Below are 27,212 nucleotides of genomic sequence, written 5' to 3' on the forward strand. Positions count from 1 at the left end.
ACACAAAAATATGCACGCGCACGTGTGCAGCCAGCCTTCACATAGTCTGTGTCCCATTAGTTGCAGATGCCCTATTTCGAAAGCTAAGATTTGACAGTGTACTCACTGTATGTCCCTGGGGAGGAAGAGACATACATTTGAAATGTTGTTATAGACGTTATAAATATGCTTATCTACGTAGCCTATAATGCCTTATCTAGCCTATAATTCAACGTTTTTCAGGCCAAGGACCCTTTAGCTAAGAGAGAGATGAAGCAGCTCCCCACTACTTGGGTGTATATTGTCAGACATTTAAACACCCTCAATACTTTTTAAACCCCTTAAACACTACACGTGTTGTGAGCTTGTAGATCGGATATTTTCGGCTATATGTCCCTAACCCTATCATACAAAGATCCCCCCTCCTGATGTTCTTGCTTTTATGTGTGATTTGATTCCCCAAAGCAGACCAGACTTTATCAGCTGCAGAGAAACCAGCCCAACTAGATGGGATCATACTGAGTTTGTCTGGCCTAGATCAGTGGTCCTCAAACATTTTCATGCTGCAGTCAAGGGTAAGGAGGGTCCATATTTAGGTCATTTTCATGCTGTCAAGGGTAAGGAGGGTCCGGGGGTCCATATTTAGGTCATGTTCATACTGTCAAGGGTAAGGGTCCATATATTATGTAGGCTATTTGGCCACAGATCTTCATTGGAAAATATTTTGTGCCAGCTGCTTGTTCCCCCACAAGATCTGTTAACGCTACAAGATACCAGGGTTGTGGCTCTCGGACACCACTTTGAGAACCACACTGTCCTGGAATACTGTGTAGTTCAGCCTTGGATTTGTTTATACATGAATTGTGTGCGGGCGTGCGTGCTTGTGTGCATGCGTGTGTGTGTGTGTGTGTGGGGGGGGGGGGGGGGGGGGGGGCGTAGGCATTGCATCACATGGTTGGGCCGATGTGGGTGTGTAGTCTGTGTTCATGCGAGGGTTGGTGGGTGTGTGGAAGCGTCAGAGTTTAGCTTGTGCTAAATTGGAACAGGCAGAGGATGCACTTTGAGCATCATCATACGCGGTATACAATCCAAGAATGTTGATTCAACTTAAAGTGTTGCTTTTGGACAGCGTGTGGTTGCAGGATCTGTACAAATAAACGGCCTTGCATCGGTGTAGTTTATCAGAGTGTGTAAGAACCCTCTCAGCTGGAGATGTGTAGATGTAAGCACTGCTGTAAGATGAAACCTGCCCACAATGAGCTCACAGAGGAGTGTCAGCGTCACACTCACTTCAATGAGGAGGACTTACATAAGAGCTAGGGATATCCTGACTCATGAAACAGAGGAACTCCACAGGGGTCTGTTCAGTGAGTGTATACGTTGACCTCTGACGACCCAGACACACACACGTACGCGCGCACACACACACACACACACACACACACACACACACACAGTCACACACACACACACACACACACACACACACACACACACACACACACACACACACACACACACACACACACACACACACACACACACACACACACACACGTATTGTGCGCTTTTTGTAGTTCTGCTATTTTTATATGGCCGAAATGTAGTGGTTAGTGTGTTTTGTAATGCTAATCAAAATCTACAAAGTAACTATAGTAACTAATGTTTTCAAATGCTTATAGTGGAGTAACTGTACAGTATTTGCATCTGAGATGTAGTGGAATAGTAGAAGTAAAAGTACAGAAATTTGGAAATACTCTGTACTTGCTAAAAATTGTAGTAACTTGAGTAAATGTACATACCGGTACTACATTGTTATATATATGATATGCCTCTTGGATATACATTGGATGTAGCTCCAGACTCCAGTAAAGCTCTTCGGTTAAATTTAGCTTGTGGAGCTTAAACTCTAATGTGGACTCTGTCGAGAGCCTCATGTCGGTGTCAGTGACTCAGTCTCCCAGATCTCTGGTGGTGCCATATATATGTAAGGCTCTTGATTCTTTATTTGGAACCCCATTAGCTTCCACAGAATGATCGTCTTCCTGGGGTCCACTGGGGCCCTATGAATCACACACACCATAGAAGCGTGTGACAGACAGGCTCGATAGTAGGACAGATGACAGCCAAGGTTTCAAGATCACAAAACCCATACTGTTTTTACAGGTGGCTTGAAAAGCCAGCCTGTCAACAATCGCCCATAGCAGTAGTCGCGATATAGTGGCGATCTTTTCATCATTGGCTGGCCAGCCTGTCCTCAAGCTGTGCCTTTCTCCGCTGAGAAAAAACAGTCCTTTTCATGATTGGCTGGCTGGCCTCTAAGCCAATAAAAAAGCTATGGCTGGCCTCTAAGCCAATACAAAAGCTAGGGCTGGCAACCTGGCCTCTAAGCCAATAAAAAGCTAGGGCTGGACTCTAAGCCAATAAAAAAGCTAGGGTTGGCCTCTAAGCCAAACACGATCAGACACAGATGCACTTGTTTTATTTTCAAAAGTAGCCATACAGGATGCTGCTTGCCATAATATTATGCTGTAGTACTATCTCACAATCCTGTGGACCTGGGAGAGCAGATGGTCTTCTGTCCGGACAGTGGCTCTCTCTGAATGTTTGTGGAGATGACTGATTTATCCTGTTGTGCCTCGATTACCTCATGTGTCATTTTTGATACACAGCAGAATCCTCAGTGTTGTTGGTTTAACTCTGAGATGGACACTGTAAATGGACCCATAATGGTAGGCCTATACACTGTCCTTGGTTGATCCTAATGTGAAATTATTACAAGTGACCATGAATTGCTGGATGAAAGTGGAAAGTGGAAATAAAGCCCCTGTCATGCTGGATATATTAATTGGTACTTACATTGCATCGTTGTGAAATCATCTCAATTATGAGTTACTTTTTGTTGGCTGTATCTCACCACCATGAACAGGCACGCTAGCGCCTCGCCATCTCCAGCTGGAGCTGCCCACCTACAGCTCAGAATAGTTGTTACTTTATTATAGTTGCCAAGCTCACATACATTATGATTGTTTCTCCATTTTGTGGATGGGTACTAGTACTGGTGGTGATGACAGAGTGGTGACCCAAGAGCCAAGGAAACCACACACACGCACGCACGCACGCACGCACGCACGCACGCACGCACGCACGCACGCACGCACGCACACACACACACACACACACACACACACACACACACATGCACACATTCACATACACATTCTCTCTCTCTGTTTACAGATAACATAAGAGAAGACATGCTCAGTGGGCGGTGATGTGAGAAGTGTGTGTTTTCTCTCTCTCTCTCTCTCTCTCTCTCTCTCTCTCTCTCTCTCTCTCTCTCTCTCTCTCTCTCTCTCCATAATATTTCCTCCCCAGGAAGGGAGAGCGAGTTCTAAAAGTGCAGTGAGGGAGATGGAATGGTTTTCAGTGTGGGCTACAGAGTTAGTAAAGTAGGACACAAGAGCTTGTCCCTCTATTCTTCCACACTGCTACACACCTTTTTCTCCTACTCTCTCTTTTCTCTCTCTGGAGGGGGGTGCAGAGGAAAACAAGAAGTTGCGAGCCCAGCAATGTCAAGCCAATGTTAAGGGGACAGGGAAGTTATTTTCTCCTCTCTCTCTTTGTCCTGGTTGAAGACAACCGGACCTCAGCTGATCATGTCTGCATGTGCATTAGTGTGAAGTTATCGGTTTAAAGGGAAGTAATGGTCTCTCAAGTCCACGGCGGTCGGCAAGGATGAGGAAGTCCTGCACAGAAAATGGGCTTTAGCAATGTTAAACAGTTTATACTTCCTTTGATGAGAACAAGAGATAAAATGTAAAAGCATACACAATGGAGCTGAAAGGGTCTGCACAGCAAAATCACTGTGTGTGTGTGTGTGTGCGTGCGTGCGTGCGTGCGTGCGTGCGTGCGTGTGCGCCTGCCGTGGGCGGTAGTGACATAGAGGTAGGTGTGTGAGTGTGTAGGGTTATGGCACTGCTGCCACTCCCTTCACTGTAAAAAAACAAACAAATTCTGTGAACAAACATCACCTCTCAGAGCTCTAACAGAATCTCATACAGAACACACAGCATCGCTTTAAAACACTAAAGCAGATTTCACCATTTTCTGTTGAAATCTCAGCCAGTTAGATTAGACATATTTGAGGTGTCTTATTGTTTCGTCTATCTCCAACTGATCAAATACTATGCTATGTCACACAGTGGCACAACACCAGATGGAGCCCCACTGATCTCACCGAATCCAGTTTCGACACAAAAATGTGGTCAAATTCGTTCTACTGCTACGTATGCTGCCAGAATGTGGAACTCCCTACCAACAGTCATAAGAGTGTGACTCCTTACCCTCCTTCAAAACCGCTCAAAAAGATCACCTACAGGTTGTAACTGGCCCCTGTAACAAGTAACGCCCCTCCCCCCAACTGATTACTGTACAATATTTCTTTCTTATTACTACTCGTATATATGATGTTGTTGCATAGGATATGTATATTATTGTTTGTCTTTAACTGTCACAATGAATTGAATCAACAAGGACACAAGCTCTGAGGGCTTATGGTTATCCTTTTAGCATACTATCTAGGACTAATCATTAGTGTTGTATGAGACTGAGTGCATTTGGCACAGCAGAATGATAGCTCACATCATAGGTGCTTATTAAAGAAATGTGCATCACTGAATAGAAACAGGTGTTGTGGATAATAGAGGAGGGGATGAGCCCTATCTTTGGTTCTGGCAGGGGGTGGGAGCTCGTTTAGAACAAATTATGATTAGCAAGTAATGTGCAGAGCACTGTGTAACGGACTATTAGAACAGAATATACAGACTTTAAAAGCGGAACATGACACAGCATGGCAGACAAAATAATGATTATGAATATCACTGTAATGTTGGGGGAGGGTGAAGCGATGACGCAGGGCCAGAGAAATGGGTAAAGTGGGAGATAGAACCGAAGCACACGGTGATGAATGGTCTCTCCTCTATGTAGGACGAGGTGTCTGCAACTTTCAGGAACTTTTCGAATGAAAACTTTCAGTGTAACACCATTCTGGGTCAGCAAGCCCCCGGGGAAGATGAGAAACAGAACAGGCCTGGTCTTTGCATGCCACCCACTCCTGCGTGCATACTGTAGCTCACAGTCAGTGTATCCAACCCACCTTTTGCGCCTTGCCTAACACCTTGAAGTGTGATCTGAAATACCAAGTGAATTCACCAACGCATCTCACTTCTCCTTTGGTGGCAGTTTTTTTTATGTAGCAAGTGGGTGGGTCTAAATAGGCCATTGCGTTAACATTGCATGTATTTCCTAACAGACTCAACACATTGGTCTGATAGGGACATAGTTGGTAGTACTGTATGCACGTGCTGAGAGATGGACTGCACAGAGGATTGCAACACACTGACTAGCGTTATATTACTATACCGTTACTGATTTAGTGATTTTACAATTGCTATCATGACAGAGTAAAAGCCTGGGTACCAAGGCTAGTTCTCCTGCAATGCTGAAGCCTGATTTGCGTATAGTGTGGAAAGTGAAAATACCCGATTTACAAGCTCCCATGGTGTTGCATCACGATGATCTGCTATGTTTTGGAAATTAAGCACTCAATATGCCATCTAGAGGACACAAGGAAGAATAATCAGGGAATTCCACTTTTACATGTCCAGCATCGACATGACACAGATTGCCGAGATAGTTGTTTCACTCCAAGTCAACCAACAGTAAATGTTTTAAAATAGTGGCAAAGACCTTTTTATGCTAAAACAAACAAACAAACAACCAAACAAACAAAAAAAACAGATTTGCAGTAACCAGAGTTTGGCACACACTGAGATATACAGTAAGTGATAAATGGCAGACTTATAGATTACTCTTTGAGGTTTATTCTCTTTTATGTCAGTGCAAATAAAGCAAATAATCAATCAAGCCTTTAAATGTATGTAATTACATTTACTGGCTCTTGCAAGACATCTGAAATACAGTACATGACAACATACAAACACCTCTATACAGATAACACAATCAATTATTTGCGAGCACCTGTGATTCAAAATATCAGGCATTGATGTACTCTTTTATTGTAGGTGGAAAATGGTGTGGTGAAAACAAAGGCATAATAGTTGATCTCTTAACTGTGACGATCAGATAATAACTTCACCAATCAGGCAACATAATGGTGTCAGGTCAAAAATGATGATCAATTGTTTTAGGCAACCTCAAATTAAAAAAATCTGTAAAACTGCAATGTAGTGATGAGATGCTGAAGTTAAGACCTTTTTTAGATTTTTAAATTTAACAATTTATTGAGAAAGAAATTAACCACATGAACCCCCTTTCAAAAACAATGGAAATACTGTAGCAGATATGTAACAACATGTAGCATTACAGGTTGAGAGCTTGTAGATCTGCTATTATTGTAATTTATTTGCCTAAAATAGGGAGGCCAAATGCAAAGGCAAAAATAAAAATACATTTTGACAATTGCAGATCTGCAAGATCACAAAGGAGCTTGTAGATCAGCTATTTTTGAAAGAATGTAGACTTTTTTATAGTTCAGTGGTTAAGTGGTTAATCAATGTGCTAAAACATGCGTGCACGCAGCCGTGCACACGCACGCACGCACGCACGCACGCACACACACACACACAGTCACACACAGTCACACACACATACACACACAATTCTAATCAGTGAATAAACATCTCATCGACTCATCCGCCTACTCACTTTGAGAATAATTACCAGCTTTCCAGGGAATTTAGATGAGAAATCCAAGTTGATCAACTTCAGGGGGAAAATACAGGACACCTTAGTGGAATTTTCCACATGGCTACATATCTGGGCCACCAGCTCTCTCCTGACTCCCAGCATTACACCTGCCTGAGGAGCAATGGCCGCTTGTAAACACTGGAGGGTGACACGGCAAAGTAGGTGATCGTGTCCCTTCTCAAAGAACACAACGTCTTCCTTTCTTCAGACAAGTATCGCCATCAAGTTCAACATTAACTATATTCATTGTCCTTCATCTTCCCCCTTTTCTCTTCACATTCAGGGAGAGTTTGAGAATTTGCATGGAGAAAAACATTAGCAGAATAGTAAAAGTAAGACTTGAGTTGATGGGGATTCGGTTCCATGTTTGGTGAATGACCGGTGCTATAAAACCGTGGCTTCTTCCATGGCGTTTACCCACCTGTATAAAGAAGAGATTTCATAATATTATTATTATGACTGGCATTTACGTGAGTAATTCAGGCAAACTAAATAATATAGCTTCCTAGTGTGAACTGTGAACCCCCACAGGTCCTGTGCCTGCCAGCATAACAGATGACAACTACTAGTTAAGATATATTTAACACGTGGTCCTGTATTAGAAAAATATTGGAAATGGTGAATGTGAAATAAGGTACAAAGTCAGTTTTTATAGCCAAATTCCAATACTCAAATTTCTGCCTCCTCGTGTTACGAAGAAATTTGTGCTCTGACAATTGTTTATAAGCAGAGTTAAACAAAGAGTTGTGATTTAAGTTGTGAATTCGGTCAGATAGGCGGTTATCCATAACCGCAGGCGCAGATCTGACCAATATATACCCTATAGGGATTCGGTTGTCCGATTCACCGATATCACCATATATGGGCATATACTGATGCCATTAGGGAACTCCATATATGAGCATAAAGGGACAGCAGGCAAACAGTTAGGTATAAAACAATATTGATTAACCCACAAATCCTCATATAGGCCTAGGCCATGGGCCTATAGGGAATATCCTGACGACATCAATATGACATCATAGTGATCATGACATCATAGTGATCATGTGCACAACTGACTGACTTTATGCAAGGCCAGGAGGCCTTATGGATCACTTTCATTTAAATGAAACCCGGCACTAATAAGGAACTCATTTCCCTAATATGATATTAATATGATGGCAGCCAGGTTTCTCCGTTGTTCTCTCCCCGCGCTGAGGCACGCACGCTGCTACGGCGAAGCCGCCACAGGCCTGCCTCAGATGTCCTTCACATTCGCCTCTCCAACCCAGGTGTTCTTCAAAGAAGCCAGAGTACAACAGGTTGACGTGCCCACACTGACCGGTGCATTTGGTATCCTCCCTGCCCATGTGCCCACCCTGCAGGTGCTCAGGCCCGGTGTCGTCACGGTCTTCAGTGATGATGGTTCCTCTGCCAAATACTTTGTGAGCAGTGGGTCGGTGACGGTCAACCAAGATTCTTCCGTGCAGCTGCTAGTGGAGGAGGCTGTGCCACTTGACCAGTTGGATATCTCCGCTGCAAAGGCCAACCTGGAGAAGGCACAGCTCGACATGTCTGTTGTGTCCGATGAGGCGGGCAGGGCAGAGGTTCAGGTCAGCATAGAGGCCAATGAAGCCATGGTCAAGGCTCTGGAGTAGACCTATAGAGGCCAATGAAGCCATGGTCATGGCTCTGGAGTAGACCTACTGTATAGAGGCCAATGAAGCCATGGTCAAGGCTCTGGAGTAGACCTATAGAGGCCAATGAAGCCATGGTCAAGGCTCTGGAGTAGACCTATAGAGGCCAATGAAGCTATGGTCAAGGCTCTGCAGTAGACCTATAGAGGCCAATGAAGCTATGGTCATGGCTCTGGAGTAGACCCGTGGTAACCTTGTGTTACCACGAACTGAAAACCTCCTGGTGTGACCGACAGTGCACATAATTTTTTCACCTTTCACCTTTATCACGTTAGCACAGTGAAGAATTAGAGGAAACGGGGGAGATAGCTGGGGCGAGACACGCTGCAAATCGGCCTCAGGGCTCGGGAATCGAACCCGGGACACGCTATCGGCATCAGAGATGAAGGCAAGAAGATAAATAAGAAAAAAATAAAGAATGCTCTATTGTTGTTGTTGTTCTCACCTCTGGGCTGTGTGGTTATCCTCAGCCTTGAAGGTGTAATACAGAGTTTTTTTGTGGTACAGTTGGAACTCGGTGGTCTCCTCCTGGGCCCCGCCCCCGGCCCCGTCCCCGGCCTGTCTGTCAGTGTGTTTCACTGTGAAGCCCAGCAGGGGCAGACTCTCAGACGCCACCTTCTCCTGGACCAAGAACACACAAATACACAAACATTGTGATTGTTTAATATTATGTCCATTCCTACATTTGTAATTACGAAAGTGTACGAATGTAACCAAATGGATGCTTCACAGAGGATTTTACCGTGTTTTTTCTTTTCTTTTCTATGTGATTGATTAATGTGCCTGAAAATTTTAAAAACATTGATTCACTCCAATAGCACGATTTTTTGTTTTTTTTAGATAGGTAGGTATCGGGATCGTATCGAATCAGAATTTAAGTGAATCGTCCCATACTGAAAATGAGTACATCAACAGAACGCAAATAAAGTAATAAAGCAATGCAATTTTTGTATCGAATTGTATCGTCTGGTTGACGATACAATACATAGACGATATTGGTCCATTTATGGTGATATGATTCGATTCAATGATTTAAAATCGACATAGTAACCAAGAAATTAAATCTGTGTGAAACGTGTGGATAGTGCAAGATTCATCATTATGGATATAAATAAGTAAACACAGTGATTCTCTGGCAAATACATGGACAACACATATTTACAAATTTTTACACATATTTACACATTGTACACATATTTGTACGTGTACAAACCCGTACCTTGACATGAACACAGAGAATACACACATTTATCGATGTGTAGCGATATGAAATGGAAATGTAATGAAACACCTCTTTGATACAATCGATTATTTGCATTGCAAAAGATTCAATACCGATTATTTGCATTGCAAAACGATACGATATGAGACAAAGTCAAACGATAAGATATGTTGCTGTTTACATATCGATATACTAAGATAGTTGAAATCAAAATCGATGCAGTTACTGTATCTAATGTTACAACCCTTAATAGTTCTGTATGGTTTATCTGTGTAAAGACGATAAGCGAGGGTTGTCTTTGCGGAGGGTTAACGTTAGGGTACTGTTGTTTAGGTATAAGCAGTGGTGAAAAAAGTACTCAAATGTTTAAAAGTGTCAATACTGCAAAAGTCTGCAATGTAGAACTACTCCGTTACAAGAATTCAAAATGTACTTTAGTAAAATGGATGTAGTGGAGTAGAAGTAAAACTATTCGAAATTGGAAATACTCAAGTAAAGTACAAATGCCTCAAAATTGTACTTAAGTACAGTGCTTAAGTAAATGTACTTATTTACTTTCCACCACTGGGTATAAGGGGAGTGTACGTTCCCCCTCCCTCACCTCTCGGGCCCGGTAGGTGTAAAGCACCTATAAGGGGAGTGTACGTTCCCCCTCCCTCACCTCTCGGGCCCGGTAGGTGTAAAGCACCTATAAGGGGAGTGTACGTTCCACCTCCCTCACCTCTCGGGCCCGGTAGGTGTAAAGCACCTATAAGGGGAGTGTACGTTCCACCTCCCTCACCTCTCGGGCCCGGTAGGTGTAAAGCACCGTACGTTCCCCCTCCCTCACCTCTCGGGCCCGGTAGGTGTAAAGCACCGTACGTTCCCCCTCCCTCACCTCTCGGGCCCGGTAGGTGTAAAGCACCTTACGTTCCCCCTCCCTCACCTCTCGGGCCCGGTAGGTGTAAAGCACCTTGTCTTTGAGGAGGAACCACAGTCTCTTCCAGTTCTTTTTGCTTCTCTTACTGCGCTGCAGGTTGCCACTTATTATGGAACCTTCGTCCGCCACCGCCACCTGCTGGGCAACAAGGAGAGCTCTCATGAGGGACATTAATCACGTCAACCACTTTCATCCAGTGTAGATTTTGTCAATTAAAACAGACGAAAACTAAATCAGAACACAAAATAAAAACTATTATGACGGAAGAGATCCAGTAGAACGAACTAAGTCATTTTATGCTTGGTTGTGCATGGGTGTCGCTCTCCGAAAATAGCCGAACTACAAGCTCACAAGTGTCGCAGTGGTGTGAGCTTGTAGATCTGCTATTTTCGGCACAGGTAAATATGACGGTAAATACAACGCGCAAGTACTTAGTATCGATACAATTGATTATTTGCACTGCAAAACGATCCGATACCGCTTATTTGCATTGCAAAACGATACGATACAAAGTCAAACGGTACGATATGTTGCTGTTTACATATAGATATACTTTTTTTTTTGTCGATGAAGTTACTGTATCGTTACACCCCTAGTATTTAGTAAACTAAAACTAGACTAAAACTAAAACATTTCATATGACTAACTGGCATTTTAGTAATTAAAAATGTATTTTAGCGCTCAGCACACTTAGTGACTGACCATTCAACAGAACAGAACAGCACACAATAAACGTCCATTTAAGCACTCAAAAACATAACTGTTAGTGAAAATTGGGCCAATTTTGTAGTGAATGTTAAAAACCAGGACATTTAGGGGAGTATTATGCGTGTCTTAAGTACCAGGTCTTATTACTTAACTTAAGACCTGGAGGCATGGTCAATGCTGTTTGGCCACTCAGATTAGCCAAATGGCATTGATCACGCCTCCAGGTCTTAAGTTACGTAATAAGACCTGGTACTTAATACACGCATAATACTGCCCTATTAGTGTCTCAAAGATATTTGTCAGGACTCGGGACACCCAGCTTGAAACGGGGACACTCCCAGCCAAACCAGGACGTCTGGTCACTGTATATGTTAACCCCCCATATGTTAACCCCCCAGTCAAATAACAATCAACAAAGAGGACACACATCCTAATGCCTAAAAAGTGGTGCTGGATCAGAAAATAGTAATACCATACAAAGTCAAAAGGACTGCTCACCAAACAGTGGGTCTTAGTAGTTAGTAATTAGTCCGCGTGTCGCGGACACATTTTTATGGGTCCCTTTATTTTCCTACATTTATTTTTAATTATTATTATTTGAAAACATTTTCAAAAAACATTCCCCAAAAAAGTAGCATTTTTTCCGCCATCTTTCTATATCCGAAATGCAACCAGAAATGATTGGTATTGGCTGTGCGGGTCTTCACTCGGTAGAACCAGTAGAAACCCTAGAAACAGAAACCCTACTTTATCATTCAGTTAAAAATAAATTGGACACCATAATTTACTAAACGCATATCATGATGATTTAAAAAAGACTTTAGGCCCGGGTCGCCGGCATGGTGCTCCGGACACCCTAGGCTGCAATGCCAGCCTGACAGTGTGTCGCGGGTTCGATCCCGATCCCGATGACCTTTACTGCATGTCACTCCCCATCTCTCTCCCCATTTCCTGTCAGTCTACTGTCCTATCAATAAAGGCATGAAAGCAACAACAAAAACATTCTTGAAAAACAAAAGACTAAACATACAAGAACAAGTGTTTATGAAAAGGTTTACTATAAAATCAAATAAAAAATAAAAAAAATAAAAAACGTCATTGAGATACATTGAGATTTTAATGTATTGCAAACGGTAGGCTTCTGCTGGGCCATTAATAGGCGCAGCAGGCTGAACGAGAACCCCCTTGCGTTATACCTGGGTCAGCGAGGCAGTGCCTTTCTTATGTCTCCAAAGGGTAGGAGGGTGAATATTCTGGAACACAGCAGAGAGAGGACGACTGGATCGGTTTAACCGAGGACTGTTCTTAGCTGTCAATGCAGACACATCCCCCCCTGCACAAAGATAGAGAGAGAGAGAGAGAGAGATAGAGTTAAAGGTGTGTAAGTTATATTTTCCTTGGTTAAAATAAGTGTTAAATGGGTATACCGTAAAATAAATCCTGCCATCCCTCTATTAGTTACCGGGGGTGGCGTTGAAAAAAGGCACATATAAACCGGCCTTCAAATACAAGCCTCTTTTTTATGTTACACCGTAACAGATGCGAGAATAGCTCTTTAGTAAACGGAAAATACATTTTCAGGTCGGGATACCAATTTTATCCAATCAGTCTTACTCAAGAGAACTCATAATATACAGGATAGACGTGAAAGTGAAATTGGTTGTAATCTCTCCTGATTGGATAAAATTGGTGTCCTGATCTGAAAATGTATTTTCTGTTTACTAAAGAGCAGGAGCCACGGGGAGACCCCTGATACTGAACCAATCACTTACAGGAACATAATCTGTGTTGGTGTTCCTCAGAAGGTTAAAACAGTTTTGTTTTTTTCATTATAGTTTAGTTTTAGTTCGTTTTGATTATATTTAGTTGTTCTAATTCAGTTCGTTTTTTAGAGCGGATTTGCTAGTTTTTATTATTAGTTTTGATTTTTGAAAATGTTTAGTTTTTACACTTTTGCTTATTTGTCAGGAGCAGGATTGAAAATGTACGTATTGTGTAATAGAAACTTAACAAATGATAACATTTAAAAATGTATTCAGTTAGAGATGAACCAGCAACCGCATCCACAAACTGTTGTGATGAAAACTAAGGGCATTTTGTCCATAATTTAATTTTGTTTTGGTTAGTCATCGTTTAGTTGTTTTCATCATTTTATTTAGTTCAGTTAACGAAAATGATTTTTCAATTTTAGTTTTTTAGTTATTTTGTTTGCTTTAGTTAACTATAATAACCTTCCTCGTTGGAAAGAACAGAGTTATTGTCATGCGGTGAAGCACCAGTAAGGCTTTACAGTGCAGAGGCAGGCTGAGCGAGTGTGAGTGAGTTGTGTACCTTTCTCATTGAGTTGGTTGTAACAGTGAGTTGTGTGTACCTTTCTTATTGAGATGGTTGTAACAGTGAGTTGTGTGTACCTTTCTTATTAAGTTGGTTGTAACAGTGAGTTGTGTGTACCTTTCTTATTAAGTTGGTTGTAACAGTGAGTTGTGTGTACCTTTCTTATTGAGATGGTTGTAACAGTGAGTTGTGTGTACCTTTCTTATTAAGTTGGTTGTAACAGTGAGTTGTGTGTACCTTTCTTATTAAGTTGGTTGTAACAGTGAGTTGTGTGTACCTTTCTTATTAAGTTGTTTGTAACAGTGAGTTGTGTGTATACCTTTCTTATTAAGTTGGTTGTAACAGTGAGTTGTGTGTACCTTTCTTATTGAGTTGGTTGTAACAGTGAGTTGTGTGTACCTTTCTTATTGAGTTGGTTGTAACAGTGAGTTGTGTACCTTTCTTATTAAGTTGGTTGTAACAGTGAGTTGTGTGTACATTTCTTATTAAGTTGGTTGTAACAGTGAGTTGTGGGTACCTTTCTTATTAAGTTGTTTGTAACAGTGAGTCTTTGAGGGAGTTCCAGGGGGTCCCCAGCTAAATGATAGTTTGGAACCAAATGGACCCTTATGGGTCTGTAACTCTGAGAGTGTACAAATGGACCCTCAGAGTTAAATTAACATTGATTTTACAATATGTATTGGGGGCCCAGAGATAGAAATAGACTAATGCATGTCAAACTGGTACTTGAAATTAAATGGGTTGAGAATCACTGCGTAAAAATCCTCTCTTATGGGGGTCGCTGGCATATATTTTCTAATGGGGGTCCGCCGCCCGCGGGCTCCTAGTATAGAGTCCTGTAGCCATTCCAGCCAGGTGGGTTCGGGGAGTGAGGCCAAGTAGTAGCCTGACCAGTTTGTTTTGGGAAGGGCCTTTGAGGTGCTGTGGTACCGTCCAGGAGGTGCATGCATAGTCGAGGAAACCTTGTACGAGGGCTCCTGTTAGGGTCTTCAAGGTGTTTTTGTTGACCAGTGAGGAGATCCTGTATAGGAATCTTGTTCTTTGGTTGACTTTTTTGATTACGTTGGTGGCCATTTTATCACCGGAAAGATTTGACTCCATGATGGAACCTAGGTAGGTAATTTCATCTTTTCGTGTTCTTCATGACCCAAACATCCAGTAAGGGCGAAATACATTTGACATTTGACAAACATCTCCTGAGATCGATTCGGTATGGGACCTTATATTATTTATCATCTTATTTATCCGTGTTTTTACAAGATGTCATGTCAGTAGTATTTCTAATACCTGCCCAATAGCCCACATCTTGGCTGCTGATGTGGGGATAGGTTAGCCTGCTATTTCAGTAGACTATTATAGTTGATTGTTTAATAATGTTGAGTTTTAAAGTCTAATATAAATATAAATCAATATAATTAAATATTGTGCCCATTTAAAGAACCACTCGGATTCACAATCAGAACTTTTTATGTTGTTATGCTCATTTGGAAAACAAAATTCTACTTCAAAAGTTGTGGATAGCATTAACAATAAGTTGAAGGGAAACTTCAACGTATTGCTTCAACTTATTGCTTCAACTTATTGCTTCAACCTATTGCTTCAACCTCTTGCTTCAACTTATTGCTTCAACCTATTGCTTCAACTTATTGCTTCAACCTATTGCTTCAACCTATTGCTTCAACCTATTGCTTCAACCTATTGCTTCAACCTATTGCTTCAACCTATTGCTTCAACTTATTGCTTCAACCTATTGCTTCAACTTATTGCTTCAACCTATTGCCGGCCTTGCCGCACACGCCTGCGCCGCAAGGCCGTGGCAGGTGTAAAGAGTTTCCCTTATTTCAAGATCTCAAAGGTGGCAACCCTAGTTGTGTGTACCTTTCTTATTGAGTTGTTTGTAACAGTGAGTTGTGTGTACCTTTCTTATTAAGTTGTTTGTAACAGTGAGTTGTGTGTACCTTTCTTATCAGAATCAGAATCAGAATCACTTTATTTGTCATTTTCCTATGTACTTGCATACAAAAGAACATGAAATACTATAATTATTAAGTTGTTTGTAACAGTGAGTTGTGTGTACCTTTCTTATTAAGTTGTTTGTAACAGTGAGTTGTGTGTACCTTTCTTATTAAGTTGTTTGTAACAGTGAGTTGTGTGTATACCTTTCTTATTAAGTTGGTTGTAACAGTGAGTTGTGTGTACCTTTCTTATTAAGTTGGTTGTAACAGTGGTCACACACTTTGGCCAAGCGATCTCTCATGTACTTCAGCGGGTACCTGTTCCGGCAGCAGCTCCTGCAAATAATCTACGTCATGCAAAATGGACATTTCAGGTTCCAGTCACAAGAGAATGACACAAACGAACGCAGTGCCACCACACCCTCCCTAGACAATGCTCTGTCCAGAGGCACAGTTTATGTCATAGATCAGTGGTTTTCAACCCTGTTCATATCAAGGCCCATTATATATTCGGCATTTGAGCCATGGACCACCATTTGATGAGATTTAGCCTCTCAGACCCAAAACATACAATATTTTGTTGACTTGTTGGATAAGAGTTTGTCAACAATTCCATGCTGTATTCTGTATTGATGTGGTACCATAGGATCTCAACAGGCAAACGTTGATCAAAATAACAATTATTCTACATTCTCGTAAATTAACTTAAGTAATGCAGATGTTTAACAATTTATTTAACTCTTGAGAGCGTAAAATTAACCGTATGAGTCCATTTCGTTTTAACTGGGGCTCTTTGATCTGCGTACATACGTGCGTGCGTGTGTGCGTGTGTGTGTGTGTGTGTGTGTTTTCGAGTGCGTTACTAACCCTGCCACAGGCATGGCAGTGGTGTCTACGCAGAGTCAGGCCGAAATCTGAGTTGCAGCTCATGCACATCATCACATGAGACACTGGGACGAGTGTCGGAGCCTTCTCACCTAGAGACAACCACAGACGATCTCTGGCCTGGAAAACACGCGCCCACACACACACACACACACACACACACACACACACACACACACACACACACACACACACACACACACACACACACACACACACACACACACACACACACATACACACACACACATACACACACACACACACACACACACACACACACACGTACAGAAGATGCCTTTACAGCACAGAGGAGACTAAAAACAACATAACATACCACAAGTAACACAGTGTGTAATTACACATTTACACCAGTGTTTTTTGGCTCAGGCCACCCCTGTAAATAAGGTTTTCATCCACGGAACACCTGCATTACATTGTTATACCTGTAAATAAGGTTTTCATCCACGGAACACCTGCATTACATTGTTATACCTGTAAATAAGGTTTTCATCCACGGAACACCTGCATTACATTGTTATACCTGTAAATAAGGTTTTCATCCACGGAACACCTGCATTACATTGTTATACCTTATAGCACCTTCTGTCATATTAAATAAGGTTTTCATCCACGGAACACCTGCATTACATTGTTATACCTTATAGCACCTTCTGTCATATTAGCGGTACATACATTTATGTAGGCCTTTGTGCTTTTTTTAAACTTGCTTTATTATATTGTATTTCTTTTCTGTTTTGTTAAGCGACCTTGGGTGACCTGAAAGGCGCTATATAAATAAAATGTATTATTATTATTATGTATTATGTATATGTAAATCTTTCCCCCAAAGAGTCAGTATGTCACAAGGAAAACTGGAGAGAATATTAGTTGCGACCATAGGTCGCATTTATGAAAACGTGAATGTCCTGTCAGTCCATCCGTCCGTTAGTCACCCCACGCCTCCAAGTCAAGTACATTTTATTTATATAGCACATAACAGCAGTTGACCCAAAGTTCTTTCCAGAAAATAGGTAGACCGTATGGGCATTCCAGGCCGATGCCCTAATACAATCCCTGTTATGCCCATAATTGGAGATCCTTGATGTCCTCAATATTAAGCCCATATGTGGATATGTACAATATATTACCATATTGTGACAGTCTCATGATAACCACTGTGGTTTCCAACTTCGTTCATTTGCAAGTCTAAGTCGAGTGACTTAGACTTGTTGGTACAACACATGGATCTCCATACGTGGAGCTGATTATCATCACCTGGATCTCCATAATGACTTAGACTTGTTGGTACAACACATGGATCTCCATACGTGGAGCTGATTATCATCACCTGGATCTCCATAATGACTTAGACTTGTTGGTACAACACATGGATCTCCATACGTGGAGCTGACTATCATCACCTGGATCTCCATAATGAAGATCAGGACACTGACCTCCGGATAGCCATAAATAGTTTGTTTGACATACTAGATCTTCTTATATGAGCCGGCCAGCAACTCTACATCTGACCTCACTGACACCAGATTAATAGTTTAACTCCTGCTTTTCAACTGTGCTGTATTAAGAAGCTCTGTTGTTTCAGTGCGACCTCGCTCGTCTTACTGGTTTCCATTAGGACAGACTGAAAATAACTTTGATTATACAGCGTTTGTCACGGTCTGTCTATCCACAGACCGTGTCCCCACTTCAGCCACTCCCACTTTCCTTTCCTTCTCTCAGTCCCTGCCACACACCTGCTCACACTCTCTCATCAGCCCAACTGTGCCTTGCCCCTTTCACACCTGAGGACATTTCCCCAATCAACCCACCTCCTATAAGACTGGACTCATTTCACACACTCACTGTCAGGTTATACATTGTCAACCTTGTGTTTGGTCTCGTGTGTTCTTGGACTTGCATTTGTTGGACTGCTGTTCTTCTGCCTGCTTATCTTCCCTGTAAGTGTTGTGTTTTGGACCGCTGTTCTCCTGCCTGGAACTTGCTGTAAGCTTTACCTTTTGTGTTATTAAATGCTTAAATCTACTCTGTCTACTGTGGCTTTGCATTTGGGTTCAATCTAAACCTCACTCCTGACAGTATAACCTGACCATTAATATGAACCCAGCAGAGCTACTGTGTTTTCTAGCTACTGTGAGGAAGGTTAAAGATTTTGATAATGTGGTGGCTCGGCTCATGGCCTCTCCACCTAACCAGTGTTTTGCACTCCAAGAGGAGATTGAAACCCAGCAGTTGTGGTTTAAGGAGAGACCGTGGGTTAGTCATTTTGTCCCCCACCTGGATGTTATTCGTGGGAGGCTTAGAGACTTTAGAGCCAGCTCGCTTCCCAGTGCTTCCCAGCCAGTTTCTCAAACTGTAAGGCTTAGAATGGTGAGCCTGCAGCCCACCAACCTTGTTGCTGACCAGCAGAATATTGAGTACATTGACTTGCTTAGCTATTTTGGCAGAAAGGCAAAAATGGAATAATTTTCTGAACCACTTCATGCCCCGGATCCTTATTTGGACACACGCCTGGCTCTGGGAGGTCCCAGTAGTACCAACAAGAAACGGGGGTCTCTCGGGGTCGCCAAGCCACCAAGCCCACCCGGCCAGCCATCTCAAGCCTGCTGTCAGCTCCTATCCAGAGACCACCAGTGTCTGCAGCTCCCCCTGCAGGCCTGCCTCCCCTGTCGGCAGTCCCTCCTCCACCTGCAGTTTTGCCTGCAGTTCCGCCTGCAGCTCCGCCTGCAGCTCCGTCTCCTCCGACTGCAGTCCCGCCTGCAGCTCCGCCTCCTCCACCTGCAGTACCGCCTGCAGCTCTGTCTCCTCCACCTGCAGTACCGCCTGCAGCTCTGTCTCCTCCACCTGCAGTACCGCCTGCAGCTCCGTCTTCCCCGCCTGCAGTCCCTCCTGCAGCCCCTGCTCCTGCGGCTCTGCCCGCTTGAGCCCGGTTCCTGCAGCTCCTGCTGCAGCCCCGGCTCCTGCAGCTCCAGCTCCTACTGCAGTCCCGGCTCCTGCAGCCCGGCTCCTCCAGCTCCTGCTGCAGCTCGGCTCCTGCAGCTCCTGCTCCCGCTGCAGACCCGCCTCCAGTGCCTGCTCCTGCAGCATCGCCTCCAGAGCCTGCAGCACCTCCGGTGTCGTCTCCAGAGCCTGCAGCACCTCCGGTGTCGTCTTCAGAGCCTGCAGCACCTCCGGTGTCGTCTCCAGAGCCTGCAGCACCTCCGGCCTCGCCTCTACCTGCAGCACCTCCGGCATCGCCTCTGCCTGCAGCACCTCCGGCCTCGCCTCTGCCTGCAGCACCTCCGGCATCGCCTCTGCCTGCAGCACCTCCGGCCTCGCCTCTGCCTGCAGCATCCCCTGGGGTCCCGTCTGTAGCATCCTCGTCTCCTGAGTCTGCAGCATCCCCGTCTCCGGAGTCTGCAGCGTCCCCGTCTCCGGAGTCTGCAGCGTCCCCGTCTCCGGAGTCTGCAGCGTCCTCGTCTCCTGCAGCCCCGTTTCCTGGGCCTCCAGGCCGTCCGCCGGATGACTCCGCTGCCTCGTCTCGGCCTCCCGGCCGTCCACCCGACGACTTCTTGACCGCCTCGTCTCGGCCTCCCGGCCGTCCACCCGACGACGTCTTCACCATCTCGTCTCGGCCTCCCGGACGTCCTCCAGACGACACCTCCACGTCTCGACCTCCAGGCTGCCCTCCTATCGATGCTGCCTCGTCCCAGCATCCTGGCCGTCCACCTGACGTCATCTTCTCAGCCTCAGTCTCCCTCCTCCAGACCCCCTCCACCCACCCTGCTCTGTGTTCCGGGCCAGCGTGGTGGGACGTCTGGAAGCCGTCCCTTGAGAGGGGGGTACTGTCACGGTCTGTCTATCCACAGACCGTGTCCCCACTTCAGCCACTCCCACTTTCCTTTCCTTCTCTCAGTCCCTGCCACACACCTGCTCACACTCTCTCATCAGCCCAACTGTGCCTTGCCCCTTTCACACCTGAGGACATTTCCCCAATCAACCCAATATAAGACTGGACTCATTTCACACACTCACTGTCAGGTTATACATTGTCAACCTTGTGTTTGGTCTTGTGTGTTCTTGGACTTGCATTTGTTGGACTGCTGTTCTTCTGCCTGCTTATCTTCCCTGTAAGTGTTGTGTTTTGGACCTCTGTTCTCCTGCCTGGAACTTGCTGTAAGCTTTACCTTTTGTGTTATTAAATGCTTAAATCTACTGTGGCTTTGCATTTGGGTTCAATCTAAACCTCACTCCTGACAGCGTTCCTATTCTGGGGGAACATTCACCAACAATAGCCGATCTACAAGCTCACAAGGTGTCACGTTGTGACGCGCTGTGAGCTTGTAAATCTGCTATTTTTGGTGAAGAGACTTAGTAGACTCTTGTAGGCTGAAACAGAACGCAGGGTCCGTTTTACTAAGTATAGATGGGCTAAGTGGTTAAACTGAAGTGACATTGATGCATTCATTTCCAAATATTATAAAAGTTTTCTGAGGCCCCCCTGGACTTGCGTCAAGCCACCCTAGGGTACCACGTCACCCACTTTGAGAAGCCCTGAATTACACACAGGGACAGACAGGCGGTGCTCTTTCTCACCTCGGCTGGACAGCTATTAAAAACGACAGGTCCTCTTGTGTGGTCGGCTACGGTCCGGCTCAGGGTGTAGAACCAGTCCTCTCTCTCGTTACACGAGCTGAACACAAAACAGCACAGCGCAGCCTCACTACCCAGTCAAAACATCAGCGTTCATTTAATGCTGAAGGCAGACATGGTAGGGTGCATTTAGTTACATTTGTACACTCTCAGATATACAACAGATGCACAAATTAACACAAGAATTGACTGTGTACACTACAGTACTAAAATAGAATATGAAACTGTTCCATACGTCTTGTTAGTTGTTCAGTTCATTGATTTTACTATTTCATTTTGACAAAAAATAATATAATATTTAATATGAACTTTGTTCTTATTTTCTTTTGTTTAAAAGTCACTTATATAGGAAACAGGACAGACGACGCACCTTGCTGACAATGTGATGGAAATGTCTGTTGCATCAATCTTCAGGCCATTCTGGACATTGTCTATGACAGGTTTACTGACCTGAAATATCAGTGAGTTGTATTTATGTATCAGATGTGATGAGACCAAACATGTGAAGAAAAGAGAGTGGTGGAGCAAACTGCTATTCAAAGCTATACCTTCATCCCTGTGAGTGAGAGAGTGTTCTTCAACCTGTACTTCCCATCTTGTTGGGGATAGGTATACAGCAACACGTCGTTCATCTGAAAGATACATATTGTATCACACACTTATTTAACCACCTGAAATAAAAGATTGCTTCAGATGGTACAGTTTCAACAATGGCTATACTGTGTATGTGCATGCAGCACGTTGCCACTTGGTGGCACTCTAAGCTAGACTTTGATCTTCCAACGTAGCATCTTGTTTAAAATTTTACAATATGCAACAAAAAAAGTGCAATAACACATTTTTGTATTTTATTCTAGACAAAATAGTGAGATCTCCACAAAGCTCCCTCAATGTCCTTCTAAAGACAGCGTATCTTACGTAAACTATTTCACTTTGAATCACTTAACTCAGATTGTAAAAGCACAATACATCCCTGTATTATCCTTAGGCCTACTTCTCATTGCAGTGTGGGACACTGACTACCGGTAGTTCTTTGTAAATTTATAGGAATGCAAGCTATATATTTACCGTTGCTTGTGACCTCCTGAGAGACATAAGAGATTTCTTTAACCACTTGAACTCCAGCATGCATATTCTTGGAGAACAGTCGCCAAAAATAGCCAATTGCATTGTGGGCTATTTTTGGCGAAGAGATTTGGTGTATACAAAAAAAGCAGAGTTGTAACTCTGTTTTACTAAGAATAATAAGTTGTTAAGATGCATTTTAATTTTTTATTAGTGACCAGTCTGGAGCATAGAACTTGTATTGGACATGACAGAGGAGTACAGGGGGGTGTTCTCTGATTGTGGACCTTTTATTCTTTTTAATGTGGAAATGGCTATATATAATATTTCAATATTAAAATAGCAAAACGTGCATACAGTATAGTGAACTGCCATCTTTCTCTTTGCTTCTCAATCTTTTTGTGTGTCTCATGAGGTCAGGAGATTCTGGAGAATGCACTATTGGCAAGGCTACAGAGATTTCTCGCCCTGCCTGGCGATAAAGAATGTCCTGTCTCACATTGTTATTCTGTTTAGTCTTATGACTTTATAAATGACATCCCTTTGCTCTCCCTTTCTTCTCTGTTTTCTCAGTAGTTATATTACAGGGGTGAAGGGAGACGGTCATTTGACAAAAGCACATGGGGCTGCGGCTGCATAACGAATTGTTTATATGTTTTAACACCTTCAACATAGTTTGCGGAATATGTAGGAATGCAGGCCTTTTTTAAAACGTTAGCTTAGCTTAAAGTGAATTTGACTAAGATAGTAGGTAAGAGTTCACACGATCCATGCTGGTCATTGTTTAAAGCCTTTAAAGTGTATTGTTCATCCCACAATGATGTCACTCGCCAAAAATAACTGACTTACAATACAAGCTAACAATCTGTGGTGGAAGGTAAGGTGCATTTACTCAAGTAGTGTATTTAAGTATATTTTTTACTTTAAAATGTTTTGAGTGGTGCAACCACTCCATTACAGAGCTATGTGTGTCCCTGGGTCTGTCCGAGCACAAAAACAGATTGGTTTTCACCATTTCTCAACCGTTTCGGATGCGGGGTGGCTCGCCGGAAATAGCCTGGCCCCCTGGCCACATTCCTGGGGGTCTGGATGTTCCAGGGACCCCCCAGGGACCCCCCCAGGGACGTCCGGGGACGTCCGGGGACCCCTACACGGTCATTTCTCGACCATTTCGGAAGCGGGGCGGCTCGCAGCAACTGGGCCAGCCCCCTGGGCACGTTCCTGGTGGTCTGGATGTTCTGGGGACCCCCCGGGGACCCCAGGGACCCCCACACGGTAACTCTGTCATTTCTCAACCGTTTCGGACGCGGGGCGGCTCGCCGGAACCTGGACAGCACCCTGGCCACGTTCCTGTGGGTCTAGAACTTCCGGGGACCCCCCGGGGACCCCCACACGGAGTTGCACCACTAACTTCACACGGGTGTGATTTTTGAATACTATTTACTTCTACTCATCTCTCAGTGGCAAATTTTGTACTTTTTAATTTTAATTTGACAGTTTAATTACTAATAAGCCTATCTCACAGAATTTCCCCGCCCCCCTAAATACGGCCCCTTTCGGGGTTAGTGGTGATAGCGTGACGTCACTCCATAGACACTACATGTTAACCGAGGTAATTTAAGAAGTCTACAACTTTTGTTTTCTCAAGGTAAGGTTTGTTCTATCTGTTCGACCTGATTTACCATCTTGTTTGCTTCATAATAATATTGGTCTGTCACATTTTTACATTAGAAAATGTACTTAGATTCTCCAGAGAAAAAAACGTGTAAATGCTCATGTTAAAGACACCACTATTTACCGGAAGTGGGCGTGGAAAGCGGGCTGTGAGATAGGCCTATTACTTTGCTGATTTAGATTATTATTACAAAATATACACTAACCTATTGTATACTTGGCCTAATCGAAAATAGCTAATCTACAACCTTGTAAGCTTGTAGACTGTTTCCAGAGTCTTTTTTATATTCTGGTACTGCTACTTATGAGGACTGCTAACAATGAATGCGGCGACCGGAGCGACGCAGCTAGTATAAATTAGGCTTAAGGAGTTTCTCTTGACCTTCCCTGTGCTGTCAATAAAGCCCTGGCTCACAGGAAGTGGACGTTCAGCGACATCCTGACAGGAAACCCTGCTCTCGATCCCATAGTCTAGACATACAAACAGAGCGTCCAGAAAAGATCCCACTGTAGCCTTTACACCACTATTACCGTAGCTATCAAGTAAAATGTGTTAACTTAGCATCACATAGAAGGTGTTGAGATAATTACAGAATAAATAAATAAGAGCATAACCAGCACTAACCAGTGTGACCACTGGTTAGTGTGACTTCATGTGTTTAGCCGAGCAGCGTGACGCTGCAAACAGGAAGTGGCATTTACCAGAAACAGATGGCGAGGCTGTCTGCTCTTCCTGCTGACCTTCATCAGTGTTCCCTCCTTTATAAATACCTGTGGACACACACACACACACACACACACACACACACACACACACACACACACACACACACACACACACACACACACACACACACACACACACCTTTATAAATACCTGGGAACACATCGACATACAGTGAACACACACGCACACACATATGCTAGAACAGGGCTATATACATATTACTGTAAAGGTCCCCAGACTGCTGCGTTTTTCGGATTTCTTCCGCCACTTTTCTGAAAAACAGAATCGTGTCCTTGCTACACGAGGACGTCGCGGGCTGTTCCCCGCCTAAGTTTGTGAACGATATAAAACTTTACTGCGTCTACATTGCGGTTATGTTAATGATGTACGATGTCTACACGAGACCAGTAAACTGCTACGTTTTCAATAGAACGTTGTAGTACACATGGCCGGCCTGTAGATGGCCACCCCAAAAAAAGAAAAAGCTTATTCTTTAGGCTATATGAACGAGTAGCTGTGTGCTGCTGCTGACCACTGCGATAAGCATTATGACAGGCGTGTGGCGAGAGAGAGAGAGAGAGAGAGAGAGAGAGAGAGAGAGAGAGAGAGAGAGAGAGCATTATATAAAAATAATAATAATAATGCACGTCTCTCTCTCCCCCCCCCCCCCTCTCTCTCTCTCTCCCACCCCTTCTCTCACTCAGATCATTTTAAAAAGCTCACAACGAGGGGCGGCATGATTGTGAATTTATGAGTTTGACTTTGGAGATTGAATATATCTTCCCTTGTGCGCAACACCTCTGAATGACACATAATTGCTCGTTTAGATTGATTCCACCTGCTGGCAGCACAGCGCTAATCATTGCACATAGGCTATACAAAAGTATTAAAAAAAAGAGCAATTGGAAACAGTGAAAACAGGCCGTTTATAGAGGAATATGGACAGTAAACAATATGTGTTTATCCTACCTGGGGTCTCTCAATGCAAAGCCGTTTTGAAGTTACACAAAGAATGTTTAATTTCCACCCAAGAAGAGAAGCACTTTGATGAGGTCCTGGATGCATGCTGTGCAGTGTGCACTGCGCAGTCAGACCTGCCTGAGAGGAACGCGCGGTGGCTCTTGGCTGTGCTGCCTATCTTGTATAGCTATACTAATCTATTCTACACTACACCATTTAATAGTAACAATAATGTATTAGATCATCCGTTTTTTTCTTGTCTTTCCAGATTGGTAATCACCATAATTTATATCTGTTCTCCAAAAATAGCTCCTCTACAAGCTCATGCGGCTATTTTTGGATAAGAGATTTATAGACATTAGGCCTATGTGCAAATATAAAATAGCTGTGATACTTAAGTGGTTATGGTGAAATAAACCATTAACACTATAGTTTAGAGGGGGCGAGGGGACTATGACATCACCGTTTCAGCAAATTAGGCGGCATTTGCTATACACACGGAGACGTGAAAGTCGCGTCTCCAAACTTTCCCACTCTGGAAGGTAGTTTCAAAATTTGCCGTTTAAGTCCCCCAAAACGCCGTCTCCGTGTGACAAAAAGGGCAGATCGGCTAATTACTTGCCCAAGAAACACCGAAATCGTCCTCATCTGGATGGCCCCTCAGTCTGTCTGCAAGGACTTTAACTGTAGAATACTTTTTTTCTTTTTTACATTCTTTAAAATGTTTTGTGTACAATGACATGCCCAAAATAGGGGGGAGGCCCGTTTCTGAGCTGATAAACCGTGCCTCTGGACCAGCTGCTCTCTCCACCAACCAACCACCCCAACGCAGAGAGAGAGAGAGAGAAAAGCAGGGGATTCCCAGCTGAGCTGGTGGGATAAAGAAAGGGCAACACTGGGGTGGTGGAGGAGAGAAGGAGTATGATGGCAGAGAAACAATGTTGTTATCATAGCCTACCCTGCCAGGCTGCAACAGGCCCCTCTGGCCACGGACACTGTACTCTATGTTGACCAGACGCAACAGGTTCTCCTGAGAGGACATGATGAGAGCGGGACAGACAGAGAGAGAAAGAGAGAGAGGACAAAGAAGAAGAAAGCATTAGAATATAGAGCACCGAAGTCTGACATCATTTACGCCTCCTTCCTGGGTCACGTTTTTTCCCTCCCATTCTGAATTCCCATAAACATGTTTAATATCGTATATAAGAACTGTGTTCCAAAAATAAACAAATGATCCCGGCGGCGAGAAAACACTAATGACAAAATGAATTACATTTTTGCTAGAAACAGACTGTATCAAATATGAGTGACTGACTAGCGTAAATGATATCGAGCCACCTCCCTGACAATATCGCCAGGACAATTTGTTTATTTTTGGACCACAATTCATATATGAGATGATTCTAAGATGACCCAATGTTATTTTCCAGAGACAAACTTCCGTGACCCAGTGGATGAGCGAGTGACATCAGAACTTCAGTATTCTATGGTTTTATGTTTAACAAGGCAATGTATGAATCAATCAAGTGCCCGCATCTGACACTCACCCCGTGTTTCAAACTGTCATTGGCTTGATCCGCAATGCCAGACACTGTCACCACAGCAGCTGGGAGAGAGACAGAAAGAGAAACAGAGAGGGAGAGACCTTATGTCACGAGCGAGGTGATTATGATTTATAATC

At 43.6% G+C, this 27,212-nt stretch overlaps 2 protein-coding genes across 2 annotated transcripts in view; one reads left to right on the forward strand and one right to left on the reverse strand.

Annotated features, from left to right (window-relative positions):
- Nucleotides 1-5,841: 5,841 nt before the first annotated feature.
- Nucleotides 5,842-27,212, reverse strand: part of fgd5b (FYVE, RhoGEF and PH domain containing 5b) — a 39,410-nt gene continuing 18,039 nt past the window's right edge. Inside the window, exons 10-21 of the mRNA XM_079509971.1 lie at nucleotides 27,079-27,137; nucleotides 26,490-26,561; nucleotides 24,547-24,615; nucleotides 21,654-21,737; nucleotides 21,476-21,555; nucleotides 21,049-21,145; nucleotides 16,435-16,572; nucleotides 15,812-15,914; nucleotides 12,475-12,611; nucleotides 10,577-10,705; nucleotides 8,875-9,050; nucleotides 5,842-7,171 (exon numbers count right to left, since the gene is read on the reverse strand). Coding sequence (XP_079366097.1) covers nucleotides 7,135-7,171; nucleotides 8,875-9,050; nucleotides 10,577-10,705; nucleotides 12,475-12,611; nucleotides 15,812-15,914; nucleotides 16,435-16,572; nucleotides 21,049-21,145; nucleotides 21,476-21,555; nucleotides 21,654-21,737; nucleotides 24,547-24,615; nucleotides 26,490-26,561; nucleotides 27,079-27,137 — 1,181 coding nt within the window. The 3' untranslated portion in view covers nucleotides 5,842-7,134. The remainder of the gene's footprint in view (nucleotides 7,172-8,874; nucleotides 9,051-10,576; nucleotides 10,706-12,474; nucleotides 12,612-15,811; nucleotides 15,915-16,434; nucleotides 16,573-21,048; nucleotides 21,146-21,475; nucleotides 21,556-21,653; nucleotides 21,738-24,546; nucleotides 24,616-26,489; nucleotides 26,562-27,078; nucleotides 27,138-27,212) is intronic.
- LOC306930377 (ATP synthase subunit delta, mitochondrial-like) lies at nucleotides 7,908-8,390 on the forward strand (the record flags this gene model as incomplete). Its single annotated transcript, XM_079511312.1, has 1 exon — nucleotides 7,908-8,390. The coding sequence occupies one exon, from the start codon at nucleotides 7,908-7,910 to the stop codon at nucleotides 8,388-8,390; it is 483 nt and encodes a 160-aa protein (XP_079367438.1).

Source organism: Electrona antarctica, assembly GCF_951216825.1.
Source record: "Electrona antarctica genome assembly, chromosome: 9".
In the NCBI taxonomy this organism is placed as follows: domain Eukaryota; kingdom Metazoa; phylum Chordata; class Actinopteri; order Myctophiformes; family Myctophidae; genus Electrona; species Electrona antarctica.